Here is a 26011-nt window from a genome sequence, read left to right as displayed (position 1 = left end):
TTACAACCAGCAGGAAGGAATTATGAAACTTACCCAAGAGCTGTGTACAAAACCAAACCACAAAGAGCTTGCCCAGTTTTGGGTGCATCCTAAAAACTGAAGCCAGTCATTATTTGGTCTCATCTCTCAAAGAATGATCCATGGGGCACAAGGAATGGCTTAAATCTACAATATGAAACAATTGTCAAACCTTGTACATTTAAAAGGATGAGCTGGGTATTATTCGTTTGTTGTTGTTGTTGGTAGTGTTTGTTTCAGCTTTATTAGAGGTATCCCATAGACAGTGGAGAAAATGAGATTTTTTTCCCCCAGATAATTAAGAACTAAAAGGATCTTATCTCAGATTTTTGGATAAGCCTTTTGTTACCCAAAGTAACAGAAGAAGATGGTCTCTGTACTGGGTTTGCATAATTATAACACAAGTGCTTCTTGGAGATTTTTGAAGTAATATTTAGTGAAACAATGCCATCTTAAAATCAACCTTCTGTCTTTTATTTCCAACGCTCTTCCTTCATCCACCAGATGGGAAAAAAAAAAAAGGCCTATTTTATAAAGACCTCTTGAGTGTAAAGACAAATATTAAAATTGAAGTGTAAGTGCTTTGGCCACTTAATAAAACAAGATTTTTTTGGAAAAGATCCAGATGTTGGGAAAGATTGAAGGCAAAAGGAGAAGGGGATAGCAGAGGATGAGATGGATAGATAGTGTTGTAGAAGCAATTGAACATGAGCTTGGACAGGCTACATGAAAATTTAGATATAAATGAACTACTGTAAAACAAAAACAACAACCTATATAGAATTATATTCTACCTTTTATGATTCTTATATTGAAAATGTTGTAGTTCTCTCAGAAAGTCCATAAACTTTTTGTAAGAAGTAAACTACTTTTCATTTCTCTGTAGTCTTGAGATTCTGAGGATGAAGGTGGTGATGAGTAAAGTCTGGGCTAGCTCCCTCAAGGCCTCAGGAATAGCCTGAGTCAGGATAAGTAAAAGTCATTGGTCTTCAGGGGGAGAAGTGAAGGAGACAGACAAACCGCCACAAGCTTGCCACCAACATCCTTTCTCTTGGTTCTGTTGCAAAGTGAAGTTCTCTCCCCTCTCTCACCTCACCCTTAATCCTTACCTACAATTATCTGTATACACTAAACATTGAGCCAGCACCAAACAGTGAGAAAGGCCATTTTCCCAAACATATGCTAATAGAATCATTGTCCAATAGATAATTAGCCTTAAGTGCTCTATTTTCTGATTCAAGCTCATCTTTTAAGAGTCTCAGCCTTTTACAGGGGTGCAAAGGATGTAGTAAAGTTGAAGTTTCAAAATGGAAAGAGAAGAGGAATGAAATAAGCATTTACTAAGTGTCTATTATGGATTAGACATTGTGCTATGCATTATACAACTCTTATCTCATTTGTTCCTCACAATAACAGAGATTAAGTGACTTTCTCAGGAGCATATCTCCTAAAATAAATATGAGGCCAGATTTTTGAACATATTTATCTGTATACATTTCAAGTCTCTTCATTAAACTATAGCTCTTTTAGGATAGGAACTGTCCAATTTTTGTCTTTAAATCACAACGCCCTTATGTAGCTCTTTAATAAATTTTCATTGAACTGAATTGAGTTTAGTGGACCTTAAGGTCAATTGGAGATGACAATATGACATTACAGCCAGAAAAACTATTGTAGATGAATGAAGTAAAGGAAAAGTTTCAAGACCAGAGGGGAAATGCAGTTATATTCTTCTTCTTTGGTATAATTTTATTGGGAATACTGTGTTCAGGTCTGGATAACTATATCTTATGACAAATATTGATAAGTCAGAGCAAGTATTTTAACCTGGGGAAAGATTTCAACTGGTATTTGAACTCAAAGGGAAGGGGAGTACTTTTATTCTTATTTGTGATTCAGGGGATACAAATTCATTTGACCAAGTATATAGGGTCCAGGCCACGTTAACACACCTATCTTTCCAGCCTAAAAATTTTGGACAGTTTCTTACCATCCATCTTGCTTCAATGGTTATACACTGGATTCCCATGATATGGAAATTGTAATCACATTAATGCTACTATTGCTTCTGGAAAGGAAGTTTTAGTCAATTCTTCTATGGCTGTACTCACCAAACCTATGACTTTCCAGACCAAAATATCCTTTCTTGGTCTCATTCCACCTATATATGTTGTCTGTCTTATTAGGGTGTAAGCACTTAGATGACAAGGATAGTTTTACTTTTTTTATTTGTATCTCTATAGAACGGTTAGGACACTATAAGTGACAGATTTTTTTTTTTTCCCATTAATTGATTAATTAATTCTTTCTTTCTTTCATTGAAATACTTAAACCTGATCTTAAGCCCTGTTTAGAAAGTCAAAAGTTCTTTGGCATCTTCTTTGTAATCAGTGGTTTATTTTCCATTTTATGTGATCACTACTTAGTTTTATATAAATGTAGAATCTAAAACTTTAATTCCCTTATAGTTTTTTACCTTGAATAGATGTATGAAAATATCTGGCAATGTAAGGGTAGAATGAAGATTAGGAAATAGGAAGTAGTAGAAAAGAATAATTCTTTCTTCTATCAGATACAACTTGATTGTACATACTTTTGTCCCATAGGAATGCCATTTAAAAATTAAGTAAAAGAGATAGAAGAAAAATTGGGAAAAGAAATGAAATTTATATGAAATCACAAAGAGTTAACAGCTTGGAAAAAGAAGCACAGAAGTTGATTGAAGAAAACAACTCCTTGAAAAGTAGAATTGCCCAAATGGAAAAGGAAGTATAAAAGCCAACTGAAAAAAAAATAATGTGTTAAAAATTAGGACTGGATGAGTGGAAGCTAATGATTCTATAACATTTCAAAAATCAGTCAAACACAATCAAAAGAATAAAAAAGCAGAAGAAAATGTAAAATAGCTCATTGAAAAAACAACTGACTTGAAAATTAGGTCCTATAGAGATAATTTAAAAATTATTGGACTACCTGAAAGTCATGACAACCACAAAAAGAGCCTGGATATTATCTTTCAAGAAATTACCAAGGAAAACTACCCTGTATGGTTCAAGCAGAGGATAAAGAAAAACTCCAAGGAATATTGGAACTGAATTCCAGAACTAACAGGTCAAAGACAAAATATCATAAGCAATCATAAAGAAACAATACAAATCTCAGGGAGCCAAAATTGCACAGGATTTAACAGCTTCTACTTAAAGGACTGAAGAAATTGGAATATGAAATTCCAGAATGCAAAGAAGCTTGCTTATAACCAAGAGTCAACTATCTAGCAAAATTGAGAATCATCTTTAAGGAGAAAAGATGGATATTCAATGAAATAGGGGATATTCAAACTTTCCTGATAAAAAGACCAGAGCTGAAAAGAAAATTCTATCTTCAAATATAAGACACAAGAGAAGCACAAAAAAGGTAAATAAGAAAGAAAAGAAAAACAATAGTACAATGTTTAACAAAGTTAACCTACTTATATTCCCTACATAGACAGACAATACTTGCTACTCTTAAGAACTATATCTCTATTATGGTAGTTAGAGGAAGTATACTTAGACAGAGGATGTGAGGATGAGTTGATTTTTATGTAATGATAAAAAAGCAATTAGGGGATAAAGAAGAATTTTATTGAAAGATAAAGAAACAGAGAGGAAGAATGGGACAAAATATAATACATGAAGAAGAATAAAAAGAGATAGCACCAAAAGAGAGGGGATGAGAATTGTTTGAACTTTACTCTCATTGGATTTGCTTTTAAGATGAAATAACACATGCACTCAGTTAAAGAAATTTATCTTGCCCTATAGGGAAACAAGATGGAGAAGGAAAAGAAGAGAGGACTGAGCAAAAGGAGGGTAATTTAAGGGAGGGTCAGAAGCAAAATATTGGTGAAAAAGAACATGGTAAAAGAAGTGAGAGGAAAAAAAAAAGTATCAGCAAGGGGAAAATTGGATAATGACAAATACATAGCTGATAATTACAACTTTGAATTTGAATAGGATGAATTTTCCCCATAATGGAAGCACATAGCAGAATGGATTGAAAAACAGAGCCCTATAATATGTTGTTCACACACACACACACACACACACACACACACACACACACACACTTGACACAGATAGACCACACAGAATAAAGGAAAAGGTTGGAGCAGAATATGTTATGCTTCAACTGAAATAACAAAAATAAAGCAGAATAGCAATCTTGATTTCATTCAAAGAAAGCAAAAATAAATTTAATGTAAAGAGACAAGGAGGGGAAATTACAATTAAAAAAATATCCATAGGTCATGAAGCAATATTAACACTAAACATATATGCACCAAGCAGTAAAGTTTTAGAGAGAAGGTTAAATGAGTTACAAGATGAAATTGACATCAAAAGTATTCTACTGGAGAACTCCATCAAAGAATTAAGTAAATCTAACCACAAAATAAACAAAGGCTTACATGAATTTATGCTGAGTGAAGTGAGAAGAACCAGAAACACTTGGTACATAATAACAGCAACATTGTGTTACAATGAACTATAATTCACTTATTTCTCTCTGCTCAGTAATATAATGATCCAAGACAATTCCAAAGTACTTATGATGGAAAATGCTATACATATCCAGAGAAAGAATTATGGAATCTGAATGCAGATAAAAGCACACTATTTTCACTTTTGCTGTTTTGTTGGGGGGGAGAGAGAGAGAGAGAGAGAGAGAGAGAGAGAGAGAGAGAGAGAGAGAGAGAGAGAGAGAGAGAGAGAGAGAGAGAGAGAGAGAGGTTGAGAGAGAGACAGAGAGACAGAGAGAGAGACAGAGAGGTTGAGAGAGAGACAGAGACAGAGAGAGAGACAGAGAGACAGAGATACAGAGAGATGGAGTGGGATGAACAAGAAGAGGAAGAAAGGAAGAGAGGGGGGGAAGGAAGAAGGAGAGGGAGAGGAAGAAAGTGAGAAAGAGGGTGATTGAGACAGAGTCATCTTAACTAATTGACAGAAAACATCCATTTCATTTGTTTTTCATGGATGGTGACACTTTATTCATCCTTCTTTCATATTTAATGATTCTTGTGACTAGAATTATATATATTTTCAGACTTAAGATAGTGGAAAGACCTTTGTGTGATATAGAATAAGAAAGATCTGCATTCAAGTCCTGACTTTCCCTCTTATTAACTGTATGTCTCTGGGCAATTCATTTTATTTCTCAAAGTCTCAAATTCTTCATCTCTAAAATAGGCATAAATTGGAAAGTGTTTTGCAGTGATTAGATGAAGGCAAGCACTTTATAAAATTTAAGTGCTCTATTTATATAAATATTACAAATACAGATTTTAAGTATTATTCTTTTTATTAGATAATAGATTAATTATTAATCTATTCAAGATGACTGCCTTGAGCAGAAGTGGCAAAATAGGTGTGATAAAGGAACCCATGCCTTTAGAAATCCTAACCCAATATAATAACTTACCCTCCCAGTCAAAAAGAAAAAACACTATAGAGGAAACCAGATCATCTAGATGACAGAATCTTGTACTTGGGAGTTAGGAAGGGGTTCAAATAGTGCTTCAGATACTAAGTAAGCTATATGAGCTTGAGTAAGTCATTGAATCTTTCTCACATTATGCTTTCTTATGTGCAAAATGGAAATGATAATAAAAACTAAAGGGATAGTGGGAGGATCAAATGAGATAATGTATGTAAATTACTTTGTGAACCTTATTGCTCTATATAAATGCTAGCTATTGTAGCTATTTCATATGTGCAGAAGAATTTATAAAGCAAAACTTTCTTGATGATTAAGGAAAAGATAAATTTCAGGGTTGAAATCTCTCAAAATCTGATATCATTACCTTTATTTTTGGTGACAGAACATTGTAGAAATAGAGGTAATTGTTTGCATAATTGGTAGAATGAGAGATTTAAAAGATATTTTAAAAAACATTACAAAGTCAGCTTGTTTTTATATATGATTTTATATTTATTTGGCGATTTGGTATTTTTCAAGCTATCTTATAATTTATGTAAAATGATTCATAACTTTTTCAAACTAGAAGGGACATTTAATACCTATACAGCTTCATCATTTTAATGATAAGAAAGGTGAGGTATAGATAAATGAAGTGACTTATTCCAGTTCTCTTAATTTTTTTCTATTGAACTTTCCAACATAGCATGTAATTTTCTATCAAAAATATGCCTGAAGGTTGAGAACACCTGGGCAACCTTAACCTATTCTTTTCATTTCTTTATTCTAATCATTACCTTGTCAATACATGGGACACTGAATTTAGTAAATTTCCTTTAATGAATATTTGTTTCAAAAAAGAGGTATAAAATCATGTTCCCAACCCCACCCATTAAATTAAATCCTTGTAACTTCAAAGCTACACATTTTGAAGTAACTTCCTTTGGACTTGACAAATGGCTGTATTGAAACATTTAAGATTAAAAATATACATATATATTGCAAGAAGCAAATGACAAACAGTTCATGAGTACAAAACAAGTTATAAAAATGACATCATTTACAAATAACTCCACATTAGTATCAGAAATGAGCAAAGCATTTTTGATATAACAGTTTCCTTATCAAGCACCCATTTTTTTTTTTTTTTTTGCAATTTAATTACCCATGCAGAGGTAAAATGTTTGCGTGCATTCTATGTCTCCCTTAGATGTAATTTATGACTCAAGCTTCTTAAAGGGATACCATTTCAAGATTTAAGATTTACAATGAATTGAATTGACTTCATGTGGCAAATACTTATTATGTGTAGTATCTTGCCAACATGTTCACTTTTGACAATGAATTTTCGAAGTTTCACCTCAAGTGGAAAAATTTAGTCACCCAAATTTTCAGGAAATAGAAGAATATGATGGCAGCATTGGCATTTATCCACTATGATGAATGCTGTTGGCATTAAAATCTGACAAAAATTGTTTTGCATTTGAAGATGCAATGGACTCTGCTGAGCTATATGTGCAAAGCACATACAACTCATTTCCCTCTCACTATCCATATCCTTCTACAAACACATCTCTTTATTGATTTTCTTTTAAAAAATCTAATTTCATTTATATTTCTCATTTACAAGAAATAGCAAAATTTACATTCTGGATTGTTCCCTGCTTTTTCTGCAATGGGCTCATGGTTCAGTTTGTAAAGGTTTCCAAAATCAAAGTGGCTTTCACAATTTTTTCTTCAAAGATTCAACTGTTGATTTATAGTTGTACGAGGTCTGCTTTCTGGAGTATCACTGAGGACGACCTTCTCTTGACCTTCTTCTTGTTCCTGGATGAGGGAAATGAAAAGTACCTTGTAAATCTGTACAAGCAAGTTAACTCCAAGGATATGAAAGCCAATTAGTAACTAATAACTCAGAGGTGGCAGGAAATCATTTCCATAGGAGAGAACATCAAGATGTGTGTTCTAGGGGATGTCATATTAATATTCAGAGTAAATGAATGAAATTTATTCATATGACACCTTTGTTTTTTTAGCAATGTTTAATGTACATTTTTCTTAGTAATTTGATTCATATATATTATGGAAGTTGGTGATTAAAAATAATTCTATATGTCCTCAGACACTTAATACTTCCTAGTTGTGTGACCCTAGGAAAGTCATTTAACCCCAACTGCCTCAGTAAAACAAAACAAAACAAAAAAAATTCTATGGTAAATTCTTCATTAAGACAAATGTTCTCCAACATATATTTTATTTGATCTTTTGAGTGCATAGAAAGGGTCAGTTTCTAGGCAAGGCATACTAATCTTGAACCATAAGCATTACATTGCAGGAAAACTTGAGTAGCTCTTAGAAATTTTAAAATTATATTAAATTGCTTCTCTCCTCTTCACCTTTTTATTCCATCCCTTCCAAACCTGGTCTCTTGCCTTTTCAGTGTTAATATTTCTGAAGCAATGAGAAGGCAAGTTTGCTGAAAAGGAGAATCTAAAAAAATGTACATTTCTTATATGATTAAGAGGTAATTATAGGGTATTTGTCTTAAGTTAAATGTCTTGATCTTTCTCAATAGTTATAATAAAATCTTTGCCTTAACATTTGCACAGCATTATGACTCATCATTATTTGTATATATTGAACAACTAATATCTAAGCATCTGAAACTTACCTATATGGTTTGTCTTTGTTCCAAAATTTCTAAAGGCTTACAGTAAAGTTAAAGTTGCTTTGCTATCTCTTCTTTAAACTTATGAATTGATATCTGAATTCAATAAATGAAGAATGGGCCGGTGACCAGATATAGTCATCTGTTAATGGATACCCAATTGCTTCTCCTTAGATATTTATATTTTTCTCCTTTTAATACTTTTATAGAAAACAATTAACATTGTTTTTATTTCACATTAGATATCCTTCAATGTCCCTCTTTTCAAGATATGTGCTAATTCTGCTATTTGAAAGACTAATAGTAGACTACCTGAAGCTTCCTCCTTTTTCACTACTCGCAATTAAACAAAAATGTTTATTATACATTTGGTATATTTCCTAAAAATGTCTTTTTCTTAAAAAATACAAACCTTTTTTGGGGAAAGAATATAAATATCTTAATTTGTACTACCTTGTGTCCTTTTGTTGGCTGGTACTTTCCTGATTGGTCGGTCTAGAAAAAATAACAATAGTTACATATACTCTAAAATTGTGCTTAGATGAAAAGTGGAATATCTAGTCAAATGAGCATATCCAAATCTTTGGAAATATTATAGTATCATGATAGTAGCTTTTACAGTGGTGAATTTGTTAATCTGAATACCTAAAACAAAGAAATTTTTATCCACAAAAAGAAACTATTAATTCACAAATAAAAAATGTCCACTATGTGCATTACACATTTTATTACATGATTTAGAACACACCATGGTATCTGAAGAACTAATATGTAACATGAATTCCTCCCTATCCCCTTTTATAGATGATATTGATTCATATTGCAAAGAGATAACTGCAGAATTTTATCCAATGTTTAGTAGAAATAAATTATCACAGATTATTCCATAGAAATTCTCATAAATAAAATCATTTTCTCTTCCAGGGCTAATATAATGGATCTCTTTGAGTCTCTATAATATTTCTAGTTGTGACAATAAATCTAAAAGTTGTGTAACAATGACTAAGGATTAACTGGGAATTTACAGAGGTAGAGAGCCAGGAGAACTAAAAAATAAATAAACAACTCTATATCTCTATGTCCAAGCACACTTTTTGAAATCAATAGGGTAGTTCCTTCGCACCAAATACTATTGCATTTTGGTTAATTTAGTTTCTGCTGAGTCCTGTTTGTTCTTTCACTATTGCATATACATGACCCTGCATCTAAGAGGTTATAGAAGTAACAAGCCTTAACTCAAAAGTTTTTTTCAGGTCATAAACCCTTTGCATTTCATGGTGAAGCCTATGAACCCCCCCTTTTTTTTTCAGAATAGTATTATAATCAATTAGTCAATAAGCATTTACTAAACATCTACTAAGTATCAGACCTGAGATAAGCAATGGGGATAAAATGAAAGGAAAAAGAAAGTGTAATGGGGAAGATGACAAGAAGAAACAATCACAAGATACACTGGAAATAATTAATGGAAGGAAGGTACTAGAAATAGATGAAATAGAAATAAATAAGGAAAAATTAAATTTTACTGAGAGATTAGTAAAAATATATACAGAAATGCTATTTGTTTGCTTATCCATATTTATGGACACTCTGAAGTCAACCCATGGTCTTCTTGGAAGGCAATGGATAGCAAGTTAGGAATCTCTGCTATAGAAAATAATATAGGCTGAATAATATAGTTGTCCAAGGAACAACCTAATTAATTCAAATAACTTTATTTCTAGAAAACTGTATTGTGCATATCCTACATAAATCCATTTATTTGAATGTTGTCTTCCCCATTCGACTATGAGCTCCTAGAAGATAGGAATCATGTTTTTGCTTATTCTTTTTTTTTTTTTTTAATCTCAGTGCCTAACATAGTTCCTGCTGCATAGAACTTAGTAAATGTTTGTTATTGGTGAAAATTGGTCATCATCTCAAAGGCTTTCATGAGAACAAAGGAACAGACTTATTTTGTTTGCACTTAAGGTGAATCAGGAGCAATAAATAGATGTTAGAAAAAGGTCAAATGAGACTATGTCCGGAAAAATTTCTTAGCGATAAAGAGCTGTCCAAAAGAGGAATGTGTTTGTTTAAAGTGGTGGTAGTTTTTCCTTCTTGGTGACTACTTGTCAAGTACAAAATGTTTGGATTCCTTTGGTATAAAGTTTATACTAGAAGGCCACAGAGGTTTCTTCTCCCTCTAATTCTGCGATTCTATGCTATTTAGTTTAGAAGCAATTTATTTTGGAGTATGCTTATATGCTATATATTTTTTTCTTTCTGAAATATTTCTGGCTGCCCTCTTCATATTAACTTTCTTGATATCTTTAAATATGCAGGTACTATCAAGGTGAAACACAGCTTTTGGCCACCAATAAATGGGCTTTTTTAGTCTTTTTTAAAAGCAATATTTCTAGAAGTGTGGATAGAAAGAGAAATATCAGTTTCCACACAAACAGTACTTCCTATACTAGTTCATTCCCTAGAAAAATCACAAAAAAGTTGTCATTTTATAATCTGTCTATAGCAAAGTGACCAAATGAAAACTTCTTAATCTTCTTTGTTTTTTCCCAGTTTTTAAAATAACATAGTAAAAGAGTTTGTGGTATTCATTAAAACCCAATTATGGATTTTCTCATAGAGCTACAGAAATAGAACAATTATATAGTTTGGATGAATTGTTTCCTCTCATACACAGTAGTATTTCAAGGTGTCTTCAATTTAAGCATGCATAATGTGCTATACATAATCATAACATTAAAATAAATTGCAGAGAAACAGTGAAAACTCAATAATTTAGACTAAAACAAAGAGATTTTTAAAATGCTTATTACTTCTAAGTCTCATCCAAAAGACAAGGGGATTCAAATTAAGATTCTTCAAGTTTTCTTCAAGCTCTAAGCATCTTTGATTTTGCATTTGACTTATAGAACTTTCCCCATATAGTACAATGATAAGGACATTATATTGAAAGTTTTGGGATTATAAATGTAGGCCTAAAGTTTTTTTTTTAAGGCTATTTATTCCAACTCTTGATTTAAAAGATTAGTAGAGAGTCTAGTTTCCAATCCAATCTCTGTCTCTTGTGAATTATGTGACACTGGTCAAGTCAATTCACTTTTCTGGCCTCATTTTTTTTCCTCTGTAAAATGAGTAGATTGGACTACAATGATGTAGTTCTCAATCACATAACACTACTTAATAACACCAACTCATGGCTAACAAAGCCTTGCCAAAGAAGGGATGAACTACTTTTAATAATAGAAAATGATTATTAAACTCATGTGTTTATTATGCTGGAAAACAATTTGTTGCCATAAGTAGTTTAAGCATTTTCTCTGCAACTTTTATACATTTAGTTTGCTATGAAAACCAGGATAAGTATTGAACCTGTGATTTCACTGGTGTTGGGAATTCCCTTATGAGGGATTGTTTTCTATCAATGCCAGTTGGCACTTTCTTTGTAATTTAAAGTCTTAATGAATTGTCTACAGCACAAGTGACTTGACTATGATCACATAATCAATAAACGTCATAGATAGGACTTCAATGCAGGTTTTCTTTTATTGAAAGCCAGTTTTTCAGCCTTTACTATATATTATCTTTTTGTTTGCTAAACATTTTAAAATAAATATGTATAAAAGGGAACTTATTCATCCCAACTCCATTTCCAAATTCAATATTAACAATTGAAGAATGCATGAGACCAAAATTAATAAAGTTTCAGTGAATTATTCATGATTTGGAAATTTAATAATGGGAAAATATGAAAGTAATTATTCTTAAAGATATAATATCACTTTAAATATTATTACTAAATTTGAAAATGTTCTCTGCCATTCAATAATAAACATCATTATGGTTGACCATATTTGTAGATGTGAACTGAGTGGATATTGAATAAATTATATGGATGCTCACAACTACAATATATTTTTGTTTGAAACATTCACATTTGGAAGATTTTAAACTGAATAGATATCATCTGTTACTCCATGTGTGGGCAATCTCCATTCAATTTTTATGCTGTACTTTATCAAGGCATGAGAGTAACTGAATTCTCAAAAGCTTTCCTTATAGAGCCACAATTCTGGAAAGTCTAAGCATGACAAAGTGATAGAGATGAATATTCTAGCTAAGGCTTGAGTAGTTCATCAGTAAATTAGTTTCTGTTCTATCTAAAAGCATCTACCAAGTTTTTGAGGGGCCGCATGCAATCTGTTTCTTTGAAAGCTTCCTTTTTCCAAGAAAAAGAAAATGTTGCTTGAAGTACTGATTGATAAATGGTTTCAGAAGGTACTGATGACATTTTAAACCACAAACTCATTGATGCCGATTGAAGATAAGAATCTCAGGGCTGTTAGGGGCAAAGACAAACTAATCTGCTTAAAGGACTTTTCTTGATTTCTGTTTTGATAATCTGTGGTTCACTCTTAATTAATTTTGTGAACTGTTGTACAAAGTTCCAACTAAGATAAGCATTAGAGCAAATGATCACAGTTGCATAATTCATTATCAATTTGGAGAGAGAATTTTCTTGGGTGATGAAAGTGGGGACATTTTAGAGGCAAATGTGCTTGTGAGATATCATTACATAAAAGAAAAGGATATGCTCTTTGTTAATCAAACTATATAGTTTTAAACAGAACACTAATTCAGAATATAGCAGACAATTAAAGTCATAAAGGTATCCATTAGCTTTGTATGAAATTAGTTTTTGCCAAGAGCTAAATCTTGGGTCAAGTACATGGCACAGTGGATAGAACACCATCCCTGAAGTTAGGGGAACCTGAGTTCAAATTTGACCACAGACACTTTGTACATCCAACCTGTGTGACTCTGGACAAGTCAATTGACCCCAATTGCTTCAGAAAAAAGCCAAATCTTATAGTTTTAATTTCTTCAATTATCTCATAAGCATGTCTCTCTCAAAAAACCAAAAAGTATTATAGATGCCATAGTGCAATGATGATGGGTTGAATGATCAGAAAATTAATCCCTTGGCATGTCAGCAGGGTAAATATTTTAGTTCTTTGTAGTCTAAGTGAAAAAGAGACTAGAAAAGTATTTATGTTTGGCAATGTACTGAGTAGAATAATAGAAAATCAAGGTTTATAGAAATACAGGACAAATACATTTTGGTGACAAGTCAGCCAACCCTCAGAGAAAGGATACCATTTATTGGACATAAGTAGAACATTATCATTAGTAAAGGGGCCCTTATAATTTCATATATACATCTTGCCTTGGCTAAACATGCCGATGGATGCTGCATGAGTATGGAGGAATTAAGAAAAATTATCAGAAGTTGAAAATTCCTATGAGATAACATGGTTAAAGTATGCTATAATCATAGATGCCATATTATTCATCAGTTAAAAATAGGTTCTAAATTTGGACCAGATCTTAGAAATCATCTAGTATAACCCATTGGCCTTTTCAAAGGGAAGGAAAGAAAGCCCATCCAAATTATTCATCAAACAAATCCATGAATAAATAAATACATAAGAAATCTCATATTTACATGGTAATCTATCAATAAACTATATCATAATGTTTTATAAAACATACAAAATGATAGCAACAATAAAGCTAAATGAATGAAAGCATTATAACAAGATGCAGCTACAAATTGATTCATTTTTAATAAAGCAGTACTATTCTACAAAGCTGCCTATTGTGGCATGGAAGAAAAAGGAATTCAAATAATATTTTACAACATATCTATCAGGTGTATAATGATGGAATATAATTGGACTTTTCTGTATTTGAAAATATTAGACTTTCATTATTATTAAACTTGGAATAAATTGTCCTGTATAGGACAAGGAGATGATTTTTCCTGAATTCCAAAAATACTTCATTAAAATTATGCATGGCTTAAAAAAATCTAGTTAATAAATAACATTCATATTTAGTATTTCAAAGCTCATCAGCAGAAATTTAGTGATTATTTCAGACTTTTTGAGATAAGGATGAAAATAAATGAGATCAAATGATAAGTATTAAGAAAATTTATCCAAAAGAGATATGCCTTTACCTTATGGGAAGAATAGTCATAAGACTAAAAAAAAATTACTTAAAACAGTTTGAAATAATTATTTTAAAATAAGAGAAATAACATATTCTACTATAGTAAACCTGCCTTAAAACCAGAGAGATTTGAGTTCAGGTTTTATATCTAAAATATAATGGCTGTGATCTTGATCTAGTCACATAATACTTCAAGGCATCTAATCATATGATCTAAGTTATAATGAAAATACTGATTTGTATTTGCAAAGAGAATTTTCTCATATGAGAGTTCCTTTTACCAGGGAAATCAGTTTAGTCCCTATTCGGCTTCTAATTTTAAATCAATGGTTAATTTATGTTTCCATTTTATAGGTTTGATTTTCTTTTTTTTTTTTAATTTAAAGTTATGTATGTGCATCTTACATTTTAAATCATTTAATAATTTAAAATAATAATTTTAATAAAGATCCAATTTAGAATAATATTTTGGATAAATTTGATTTCATTTAGACATTGTTAGAAAGATTATGAAAATAGTACAACTGACCTAATCAGAAACACTTACATTGGCTATTTATCTTGATATGAGGTAACCATTATTTAAAACTTTTATAGTGAAATTTGAATTCCTTTTTTTTCCCCTCACACTGCTTTTACAGGCAGTTCTACTTAATGCAACAAGCAGTAAACATTCCATATTATTTTAGATTGGGATTAATTTCATATGCAAATATCATCTACACCCCCAACTACAGATCATTACATCACTGTTAGAAGAAATAAATATCCCCATTCTCAAAAAAAGTAGTTTTGGAAAAGGAAGTTATCAAGGCATCACTTCTTGCTACCTCTATGGATATAAAGATCCTTTATCATGCTTGCTGCTCTAGAAGCAATGAATACTCATTTCAGGTTTCTTGAAGAGTATATTCTACAACTCTAAGCCTCTTTAAATTTTAAAATTAACCAGTTTTGCAATTTTCAAATTAAAAAAGATTCTTTCTATGAAAGTGAAAAAAAGTATTCATTACTCCCCAAGCTTTATTCTAGGAAACCTTTTAAAGACTGTTGAAACTGCTCATCATTTGGTCGTTATCATTTTGTTTCACCCAAAGTAAATCAATTGGTCTGTTAGAACAGGAGCTGCTTATAAAAACAAATATTAATTCAAAACTCATTCAGTCTTTAAAAAGCTGAGAGGAAATCTTGGTGAGAATTTGTCACTAGTACCTGTTAAAAAGGTTAGTCATTACCCATTTACTAACCTCCCTGAAGCAGCCTTTTGATTTCTTCATCTTCAAGCAAATGAGCATCACCACCTTCAATGAATTTGGTGACCTTGGTGACCTCTGAGAGGATACATGTTCATAGCAGAAATTGGTTTATTCAAGATTATCACATAGAAATGAATTTCCTTAACAATTCAATAGCAATAATTTTGAGACCTAAGTTTTTCTGCTTCAAGAAAATACAGAATATCATTTTTTATTTTTCCAAACAAAACCAATGTAACTAAGTGTTAGAAACTACAAATATGTGTTCTCTTTTGTTAAGTTGTGAGGGAACCTAAAACAAAAAGAGAATTGCAGCATAATGAACTGTTAAAACCTCCAATGTTTTCATAAAATGATTGATCTTGATATACCTAGATTCTTATTAATGTGAAGATACAAACCTTCCTGAAGAAACTTCTTTAAAGTTTCTTCTGTCTCTCCAACGTTACCAGAAGAAATACGGGTATATTTTATTTCAGGACCTAAAAGAAAGAGAATTGGAATATAACATTTTAAATCCAGATGAATCCATTCAATTCATCCAATTTTTAGGCTTTTAATGTATGTTGACTGATTCAATATGGGATAAGAATAAAAACCAGGAAGTAACCACAGTCAGGAAAATTATGTGTGATTATTAAAATCCTCCTTTTGATTTAAAAAAATTGCCAAATGGCACAAATGCTTCAATATGTAAACAGAGATATCTTTCTCTGGGAACCTAATTGGTTTGTATTTACACTTTATAGAATCTTTTGTCTTTACTGATGGTATTCATGTTCTTTACCCCTAATAGGATATAACATCAGTGAGAGCAAAAATAATTTAATTTTTTGTTTTTGCACTTTGCATATAATAGACACTTAATATATGTTTGCTGACTGAATCAACATAAAATAAAAATAGTAACGAAAAATAAATTCACAGGTCTACACATACACACATATCATGAGTTTATTAGCCCATGCATTTTGTTTACCTCAAATAAATATTTTGGTACTAAGGTCTGCTTTCTGACAACAAAAATACATTGAAGTGATATTTCACTCTGCAGTGCAGAAGTCAGCTATATATAGGAGTATAATTTACCTTTAATAATTCTTTCTTCTGTTGTCTCTTTTTCAGTTATTTCTACTGGTCGCCCCCCAATAATTTTGGTATATTTTTTAATAACTGGTTCTGAAAAAGATAAAAATGTAATAAATTGCTCAGTAGTTATTAGAATACTTCCCACAAGGCATTTAGATGTTTCAATTTCTTATTGAAAACATGTCATTTGGATATTTAATCCAAACCAGAATTCTCCTTGATATAAACCTACTTAGCATCAAGTAGTAACAATATTATTGTGGATTTGGAGTAGTGGTGAAGGCCAACATAAACAGCTGACAGCAGTTTTACTTTTTGATGACTAGACCTCTTATGACTCTATAGATGAGTTTCAGTGAACCATACAAGATTATATCCTGAACTCTAGAATAAATTCTAGAGAAAATTATGTCTTTTTAGAAATAGTAATATATATATATGTGTATATATATATGAACATCCACAAAGCTATATGTGATAAAAACAATTCCAGTTTTCTTTTAAAATAGTACAAAAATAGCAACAGAAACAAAATCATTCTGAACTTCAAAGATGGTTCTAAAATAAGCCCAATGAAAATACTGAATCATGTTTAAAACACTCACCTCCATGAATCACTTTAGTTATTGTTTCACCCTCCTTAATCACTTGGAATTCAGAATCACCTTCAATTGTCATTGAAGGTCCTGGAAAATTGTTTTAAGATATGAGGTCATATAACAACTTTTGTTTACATGATTTTTAACACTATTTGAAAACCTGTTAGTCTAAAATGAAGATAAAATTCATTTCACATTTGTCTATCAATCTATAATTCAAATCTCTAGTTTTTGAAATTATTAAATGGAGTTTTATTTATTTTGGCACAAGTTCAGTAGTATGTTAACTCATTTCTTTACTAAGTTCTCAGGATTAAATGGAAGAATAAGTCAATCATGTTATTATTTTTTATTTCATTTTGGTACAGTGGCAAGACCACTGACTTTAGTGTCAAAGGACCTGAGCTCAAATCCTACCTGGAATATTTACTAGCTATGTGAATTTAGACATGGCATTTAACTTCCAAGACCACAGTTTACACATCCAAAAAATGAGGTTGAACCAAACGGCTTCTGATATTTTCTTCCCATGCAAGGCCTATGCACCTATAAATATTTCCAGACATTAATAATCCTTGCTTTGCCACACCACTTCTTTCTTGCTTTTTACTAAATGACACAAAAACCTCAACATCCTCTGACCATTTACTTTAAAAAATAATGCATAGGATTGAGTAAAACATCATAACTTTATCTCTGCTTTAGAATTGTAGAGGCTCTCTGTCTTTGTCTCTCTCTTTCTGATTTTTATTTTCTCTTTTTCTCTCTGTCTCTGTCTCTGTCTCTGTATCTCTCTCTCTCTCTCTCTCTCTCTCTCTCTCTCTCTCTCTCTCTCTCTCTCTCTCTCTGTAAGAGTGTGTGTGAGAATGTGTGTTTGTGTGCATATATATGTGTGTGTATAAAATAATTATATGCAATAGTACTTACCTGTTACAGAAATATGATAAATAGATTAACCAATTAATTAATGATCCCATTCCCTTTTAGAATACCAAAGAAATGCTCAAGTATAGTTTACTTGCAAAATGTCTTTGCTTTACAAGCAAAGCATTTTGAATGTTAGAAAGTTGATTACTGCATTAGTTCCCCAAAAATACTTCAAAGAGTAAAGAAGTTCAGTACATTTAACTCATGCTATAATACCTGACAATACAATGTGATTGCATTTTTTTGTACTTGCACTCTTTCCTCACAAAAAAATTATCATTCCAAATCATTGCCTGACTTAATTAATAAAAAAAAAATTTGTGAAGTACACATACTATAGAAGCTAAAACCCATGTATCAATGAAATTTAGAGGAATAACTTAAGAAATATAGGAAAAGATATTATGAATTTGCATAATATATTACTGAATGTTTTAATATCCATAAAAGAAAAATGATACAAAATAATTCTAGATAAAAATAATTTTCAAATAAATGAACATATCCTCATTTCTATGCCGTTTTTACAAAAAGCAAAATAATATTACAAGAGAATAATTACCACATAAAGAATCCTCATGTCAAGTTTCTTTTTTTAATCTAGAGCTTGTTAAAATATCATTAAGTTAGTAAAATACTGCAATTTTGAAGGTTCAATGATACCACAAGAAATGAATTACATGACAGTCATCAGCTTTACAAAAGTGTGACCTTTAAGCTGAAACTGGAAGAATATCAGTAGGAGAGCAGTATGAAGATCTATAACCTTCTAATCTAATTGTTTTTGTTTCTCTATGTTACTGCAGGGACTATAGATGTTCCTGTTTTAAACTGGCGAGTCAAAAATGATTTGGTTTTATGCTTTTATATGGATTTTCCCATTTCATGAGTATAGCCCAATTATAGAATGAACATCTATTCCCCCTCTGCACAATATACATGAAGTAAAATTGGTCAGAGTATTTCTAGCAGAAGTAGAAGGGTGAGACAAGCAAGTGGAATGGAAAGATTGATCATTGAAAGAATGGAGAGGAACCTTAATAATCCAAAGTGTGATTTCAGATAAAGATGAGGAAATGTATTTGAACTCTATCATAGTTTTTTTGGTAGTAATAGTAGGAATAAGTATTACCTTGTAAATAAAGTTTGTTTAGAGATTTTTCAATGAAAATAGAAAACGTTTTCTCAATGAAAGATTTCTGAAAGCTAATTATGAACCCTACAGATCCATATTCCTTTTAGACAAAGGATGAAAACAACATTCACCAACACAATATGCAAGACAATACTTAAGAGAATTATAAGATGTGCAAATTCAGAGACATCTCCTCTCTAATTATTCATATGGATCACTTGTACCTGACCTGGTAAAGCCTTCTAAACTCCTAGGGGTTTGATCAGTTACATTCGGACTTACTGTATCTTGACCCCAACATAGTGATATCATTTTGGTCCTCTTTGAGAATGAAGAGCAACCAATTAACTTAAGAATCTAAGGACAGATATTTTCTCAGAAAATTTAGTAACTAGAAAACAACTTTAGAAGTAAGACAGATAATTAATTATAAATATGACTTTTCCTCATTTGCTATAAATGTTCATTTTAATATAACACTTAAAAGGAATAAACAAAAGCTGGCAGATAATCCTTCACCTAATTTTACAGGATCTGAAACTAGCTACTACAGAATAGTAAAATATTTAAAATAGAATCAAGAAGTTAAATCATATTTTGTGGAAAACTATGCTTCTGACGTATGTAATTTACATTTTGTTCTTCTTTATGTTAAAGAAATCTTTTCCAAAAGCTTATTCACCACACTTAAATACTTAAAGAAGGAATTTCTTTTGAATATGAGAAATTCTGGAATGATGACCTTCCAAGAAAAATAGTGAAAAAGAAGAAAAATTAAAAGAGCTATACTTGAAGATGATTCAGACAGAAAAAGACAAGAATCTACCTACTATAGTTCTATGAATGAAAGGAATTGAAGAAATAAAAATGATTGCTCATATTAGAGCCTTTAACAATCAACAAATTCTAACCTCTCATCTCTCAAATCATGATACTTAACGTTCTTCATTGAAAGGAACCAATGATTTGGGAAGTAGCATTAATAGAGGCCAAAAGTAATATATTTTAAGAAACGGCCAAAGAGGTTACATTTACAAAGTAATTGTAGATCATCAAAGAAATTTAGTTGCTTAAAGAATGTCTGGGTACCAGAGCAAAGGCCTTGGTCACTTGAGTTTAACTTAAACTTAGCACAAGTAAATGTACTGAAGGGGTTTAGAAGATATAAGATCCACTTACTTTGCTACAGCTTTATATTTTGCATTCTGCAATCATAGCAGCATGCCATTGGTTTAAAGGAATTTAGCATGTTAGTCTCAAAAATGTAGTAACATTCACAGAAATCAATCTATTATATAGATATTTTTCAAAATGAAAAATAAGTATCTATTAATAGATTGATTTTTACCTTCACTTTTGATAATAGGCTGAAGACTGCTTTCAATCACTTTAATTTTGGGTTCCACAACTTTTGTAATAATTTTAGTTGCTGAAAGTATAGAAAGTGGAACATAAATGATAAATGTAAATATGTATATTATGTATATATAAACAAAACCAGCCAGAACAACATTGTCCTTTTAGTAATGGCCATTAAATGGTTTTGAACTATCATATATAGTACAAGCACAGGGAACTCAGAATCCAGCAATGTTAATTGTGTCATATTCAGTATCTTCAGAAATTCAGTTAATGAAGACTTTGAATGTCCTTGATTTGGATGTGATCCGATTTCAAACTCATTAAAGAACATTTATCTGGAAAACTCAGATTTTTAAAAATTTTACCACTAAGCTCTTTACCTTTAATTGTACTTCTTGAAAATAAGGGCTGCATGATAATAGAAGATAAATAAACATAATTAGACTTATGCAATTGACCATGTTTCAAATTGCATTCTTGGTTTTTATCCCTCTCAGTTAAAGAAAAATGAAAGACAAAGACTATAAAACATTTTTTCATGCATTGGATTATAGTGATAAGGAAGGAAGATCAAGAAAAAATGTCAGCATAATTAAGAATCCCAATTAAACTTCAGCCAGCTAGATATGGGCTCTATGCAGCAAAATATTATATGTTGAGTATTTCAAACATCAAAGTTAACATTTTTGATTTCTTTTTTAGCAACATCAGAAACAAATCTTATTAGTTCTTATATTATTTTCTTCTTGACTCTAGAATTAAAGTTATATTGAAAATAAAAGTAATACAAGGTAAAACTATAATTTCTGTCTATGCAATCCAAAGTGGAGATGGGGAGTGGGAGAGGATTTTAAACAATATCTAGTAAAAATTTCTAAATTAGAAAAATAATTTACGCAACTTAATACTTTCACCTCCATTCCTCAAATGTGATATTTGACCTAATTTTCCTCATTTGATTTCCTCAAATAACCTGGAAAGTGACTAGCTCTCCCTTTTACTTTCTGCTACATAAGCCTAGTACTGTTTTCCCCATTTTCTCATTAGAATATTATAAAGATAGCTTTATTCTAATGATTACATTAAATCTGGTTGTGTATACATAGCATAGACATGTCAACACTAGAAAATCCAGCTGCTAGCATAACCTGGTAACTTTTCAGATTCTCAGTTGTAATTTCTGAGGAACTTTGGCTGTGTAAACTGGGAGGCTGTAGAAAGGAGGGTTGGGGTGGTGAAGGAGTGTTGGCAGAATGAAGGAGTCTTAGTTAATAACTAGAGTCAGCCACATTCCATTTTTATGTCATGAAAACAAGCAATGAAACTCATCACATGTCACAATCAATCATACATATGCATATATATATATATATATATATATATATATATATATACACACATATATATTTTGCCTGTCATGAAAGAATTTGTTCCAATTAAAGAGTAGATGTTCAGAATTGTCTATCAGTTTTCATCACTATAAGAAAATCATTTTATACCAATTCCTACATTTTAAAAACAAAGAACTAAGATATTTTTCTTCTTTACATACTCCATATAGTCTTCGATTAAAAATTCATAATGCAGGTAGAAGTGAATAAAGTAGTCATTTATCTTCAAATATTGTATATCTTAGCTATAGAATATATAAAGGGTGTTTTCAACAAAATTTGTTATTTTTGGTATAATTAAGAAAGTACAATTACTTATCAGATAAATTTAAGGAATTAGATGGTTACTCATATAAAATAATAAACACAACAATTTATTGATTTAAATTGAAATTAAATTTGAAATTTTCATTTATGCTCTCTTTATTTGAAATAATACTCTTGAATAACAGTATACCTATTCTGTGAGTGATAGCAACAACATTGTATATGAATACATAGGAAAAAGCCTGGGATAAAGAATACAGTATGGAATTAAGGACCAGAAGACTTAAGTCCATTATAATATTGCCTCATTAGAGCATTTGAAAGATGGACTCCTTCAAAATATAATAAATATTCCCATGTACACATTGTATAGGGTGTAGGAACAAATGTGTGAACATGAACAAATTTAATAATGAAAATAACATCATTTTTTCTTGTGATATCAATTTTAATTCCTAAGAATTTTTGCTGAGAATATTAAAACTATGTTTCATAATACTATTGTGGGAGGTGGGATAAGTCATTTACTGTCTTTTTTCTTCCTTGTAAAATGAGGGTTATGGTTATTACTCTGTATTCATTTTGATAATATAAAATTCAAATGAGATAAATCTAAAGAACTTTGGAAATTTTGAAACACCATATAAGGGTAAAGCACTACAATGATCATGTCACAGGATGTAGAAATTGAAGAATAATTAACCAGTTTTTAAAAGTTTACTTGATGTCACAAATTGTAGATTATGCTTTGGATCTAAGGAATTGAGTTTTGTAAATGGGGAAAAATGTTGAAAATAAAGAGACTATTATAATACTGACAGTCTTTAGCTTATCCTATGCACAATGTTTCATTGAATCATTTAGGAAATCTTTGATGAAGTAATATTTAATAAATTATAAAGATGAGGAAACATCATGCTGATCTTTTTAATGGATAAAGGTCACATAATATTTCTGCTGAATAGAGCCCATAAAGACTTCTTTAATAAGATGAATTAAGCAATACTGGTTATCTTTAGAATAGAATTTGTAACATTTCAGAATCTTTAGCCTTCCTTTATAATCTTTAAGTAAAATGTTGAGCTGAACTGAGTTACATGAACATATAAGTGACAGTTTTATTTCTTATTTAAATTAAATCAGAGCAGCAGACATTTTGTTTCACTTCTTATGCTTGACTTATTGCATTAAAAATTTGGAGGAATTTAGAAAGAGGTTAATTATTCAGATCATTAAAAAACCAGTTTTTTTGGGAAATGGAGTAATTTTTCTAGCAAAAATAAATGTGCAAATTAAATCTCATATTTTTGCTACAGATATGTTTTGTGTGTTTTTTTTTTTTTTTTGGTAAAGCCAAACAAAATGAAAATTTTCTGCTCCTCAAAGCTTTGGTGAAAAGAAGAAAAAAAAAACTGGAATAAGATATAAAGAAGAAAAAGAAACCCTTCCCATTACCACTTATATTTACATATTAGCAAAAAAAAAAATCTAGAGGGATCTTTTTTAAGGGATGCAATTAGAATGCTTATATTTGGGCCAGGTCAGAATTAAATATACTGGAATTTGGGAATCAGCCATTCTTAGAAGTGGCAGCCATGCTTTGCAGCTGCACATATAGAGAATGGCAAAGAAGCCAGGAACTGTCAAACACTGGATTGCTTATTTTTTGTTTGTTTGTTTGTTTTTGTATTTGTTTTTGTTTTTTATTTCTGTTCTTGGGACAGCTCAGTGTTGAGATGGGAAGAAGTGTTGAATAGTCACTCCTGAAAGCACACACGCTGCTTCAGGGTGTCTTCTTGAGCTCCCTCTCTTCTGTCCAGTCTCACTCTACCCTGCCAATCTCACTTTTTTGTAAATTTTTTTAATCACATTTCAAAGCTCAAAGTGTTAGATGAGTGAAGAGTATGACTGCATCTAAAAGATGTGATCAGGAAGAAGTACTTTTCTCTCCACTCTTCTTAACTCAGGAGTGATTGAGAAATAATTTGTCTTCCAGTATTTGAGAGTTCAAATACCAAATTACCAATGACTTATGGTTTAGACCAAAAGGACTCAATTTCATTTTTTTAAATCAATATTTCCCCCATGTTTGAAAATAAATGACAGTATACTTACTATAAACAGTTACAGGGATTTCTTTGAAGGTACTGCCACGGACAAACTGAAAATCATAAATGTTTTAAGCTTAGTAGAAGGAAACCTTTGCCAACAAAATCAAACATTGCCATCATTCTCACTAAACTACTCTCTTAATAGAAGGGAAAGTCTTCATATTTCATAGGATTAGAAGGCGATCCCAGAGAATTTATATTCTTAACTCTCTGCTAAAAAGACCAGATTATACAAAAAGTATTCTTCATGCAGTGCAGAAAGAAATGTTTTGAATGGAACAGTATCATCAACAGTTTCTATATTTAGATAATTATTGGGGAAGGAAGGTGGTTTATACATTAGCTAGCACCTCTTATTAGAAAGGGATCTAGAATCCAACAAAGTCAAGTGACTCATTTCCTCAAATAAGCAACATGCTATTTTACTTTAAAATATTTTGTTTTTTCTTTCCAAGAATAACATGTTAAATAATAGAAAAATCATGTTGACTTTATTACAACTTTATAGGTCAGCAATATAGATCATAGAGTGTTAAATATAACTTTTTTGGTGTTTGATAACTTATGTAGACAATTTGGGGATTGTCTTCTAAATTATCAGTTTTTGCTAAGCATGTTAAAAAGAAAGGCATTAAAAAAACAAGTATTTTACCTTAATTTGAATGTATTTAATCAATTTATTGAGGATTTCCAGCAGTTGATCATTTCCAACAGGTATGTCTATAAAGAACATAGCTCAGAATCAGAATTATTTAGGAGTTTATAGGCTGTTTTGAATTAAAGATCATCAAATATATCTTTCAGAGGAACCTTATACTTTTATTTTAATTGATTCAATTAAAATTAAATTTTAAAAATTAATTTAATTTAAATTAAAAATAAAAAAGTAAATTAAATTTAGGTCTCAGATCAATGATCCATATCTAGATTATATTGTAAATGCTCTAGCAAGTATCAATTGTAATAATTTCCTCTGAATTAAACATTTCACTCTGATTAAATTAATTAAGTTTTTAAATTAAATAACAAGAGTTTCTATTGGAAAAGAATCATCCATAAAATTAGTTCCAAGAAGATAACTTTACAAAGTATTATTGAACACTTTTCTCATAATTTTCTCATAATTAGGATTTAAGGGCACATCTTTTCCCCCTGCAAAGCTTATATTCAATATATTAGATTAACCTATTTATTATAGCTATGGATATACTAACTTACCTGCAGGGTAGAGTAGTTTGTCTACAACATGAATGACACCATTGGTTGTCATGACATCAGATTCTTTTGATTTTACTTCATTCACCATAAGTGTGTTATTTACCTACAAGGGTGAAAAGGGAAGAAATGAAAGAGAATGAATTGTTTTCTGATAAAAGCTTTATATGAAATATCCAGATTTAATTATAATATGAATTTATTTCAAATAAATTGCCAAAACTATGAAATAAAGGACTTACGCCTTTCAGGAAGATTTTGCTTCCTTGGGTTGTCTTAAGAATGTTTGTAACACCAGGTTCGAATCCTTTCCCAATGAAAACTCCTGGTGTCAAGTGATAAAGGATAATGTTTTGAAGAGCATTTTTGTCTCCTAGGAAAAAAAATTCAGAAAATGTCATTGTAAGCTGTGTTTTCAAAACTCTGACATCAAGCCAGTATCATGACAGAACCTTTCTGTGATCTTTAAATGGGACTGAAGTATGTGTGTTTTTATATAAT

The 26011-nt window shown here is 30.9% G+C and overlaps 1 protein-coding gene, 1 long non-coding RNA gene and 1 pseudogene across 5 annotated transcripts in view; 1 reads left to right on the top strand and 2 right to left on the bottom strand.

The window, feature by feature from the left end:
• Nucleotides 1-7157, bottom strand: part of LOC141559730 (cyclin-dependent kinase inhibitor 3-like) — a 30771-nt pseudogene extending 23614 nt beyond the window's left edge.
• LOC141563580 (uncharacterized) overlaps nt 1-26011 on the top strand; it is a 247753-nt gene that overhangs the window by 198047 nt on the left and 23695 nt on the right. The window lies entirely within an intron of this gene.
• Nucleotides 5828-26011, bottom strand: part of POSTN (periostin) — a 44138-nt gene continuing 23954 nt past the window's right edge. The window contains exons 13-23 of one of the 4 annotated variants that reach the window (XM_074304863.1): nt 25753-25883; nt 25514-25616; nt 24948-25015; nt 24300-24345; nt 20513-20593; nt 17109-17189; nt 16504-16593; nt 15816-15896; nt 15406-15489; nt 8594-8635; nt 5828-7299 (exon numbers count right to left, since the gene is read on the bottom strand). In XM_074304863.1, the coding sequence (XP_074160964.1) occupies nt 7262-7299; nt 8594-8635; nt 15406-15489; nt 15816-15896; nt 16504-16593; nt 17109-17189; nt 20513-20593; nt 24300-24345; nt 24948-25015; nt 25514-25616; nt 25753-25883 (845 nt within the window). In that variant the 3' untranslated portion in view covers nt 5828-7261. The remainder of the gene's footprint in view (nt 7300-8593; nt 8636-15405; nt 15490-15815; nt 15897-16503; nt 16594-17108; nt 17190-20512; nt 20594-24299; nt 24346-24947; nt 25016-25513; nt 25617-25752; nt 25884-26011) is intronic. The other 3 variants (XM_074304865.1, XM_074304864.1, XM_074304866.1) reach the window with 3 other exon arrangements.

Source organism: Sminthopsis crassicaudata, chromosome 3 (genome assembly GCF_048593235.1).
Source record: "Sminthopsis crassicaudata isolate SCR6 chromosome 3, ASM4859323v1, whole genome shotgun sequence".
NCBI lineage: Eukaryota > Metazoa > Chordata > Mammalia > Dasyuromorphia > Dasyuridae > Sminthopsis > Sminthopsis crassicaudata.
The sequence above is the reverse complement of the archived record's forward strand: the minus strand, read 5'-3'. Positions and strand labels throughout refer to the sequence as shown.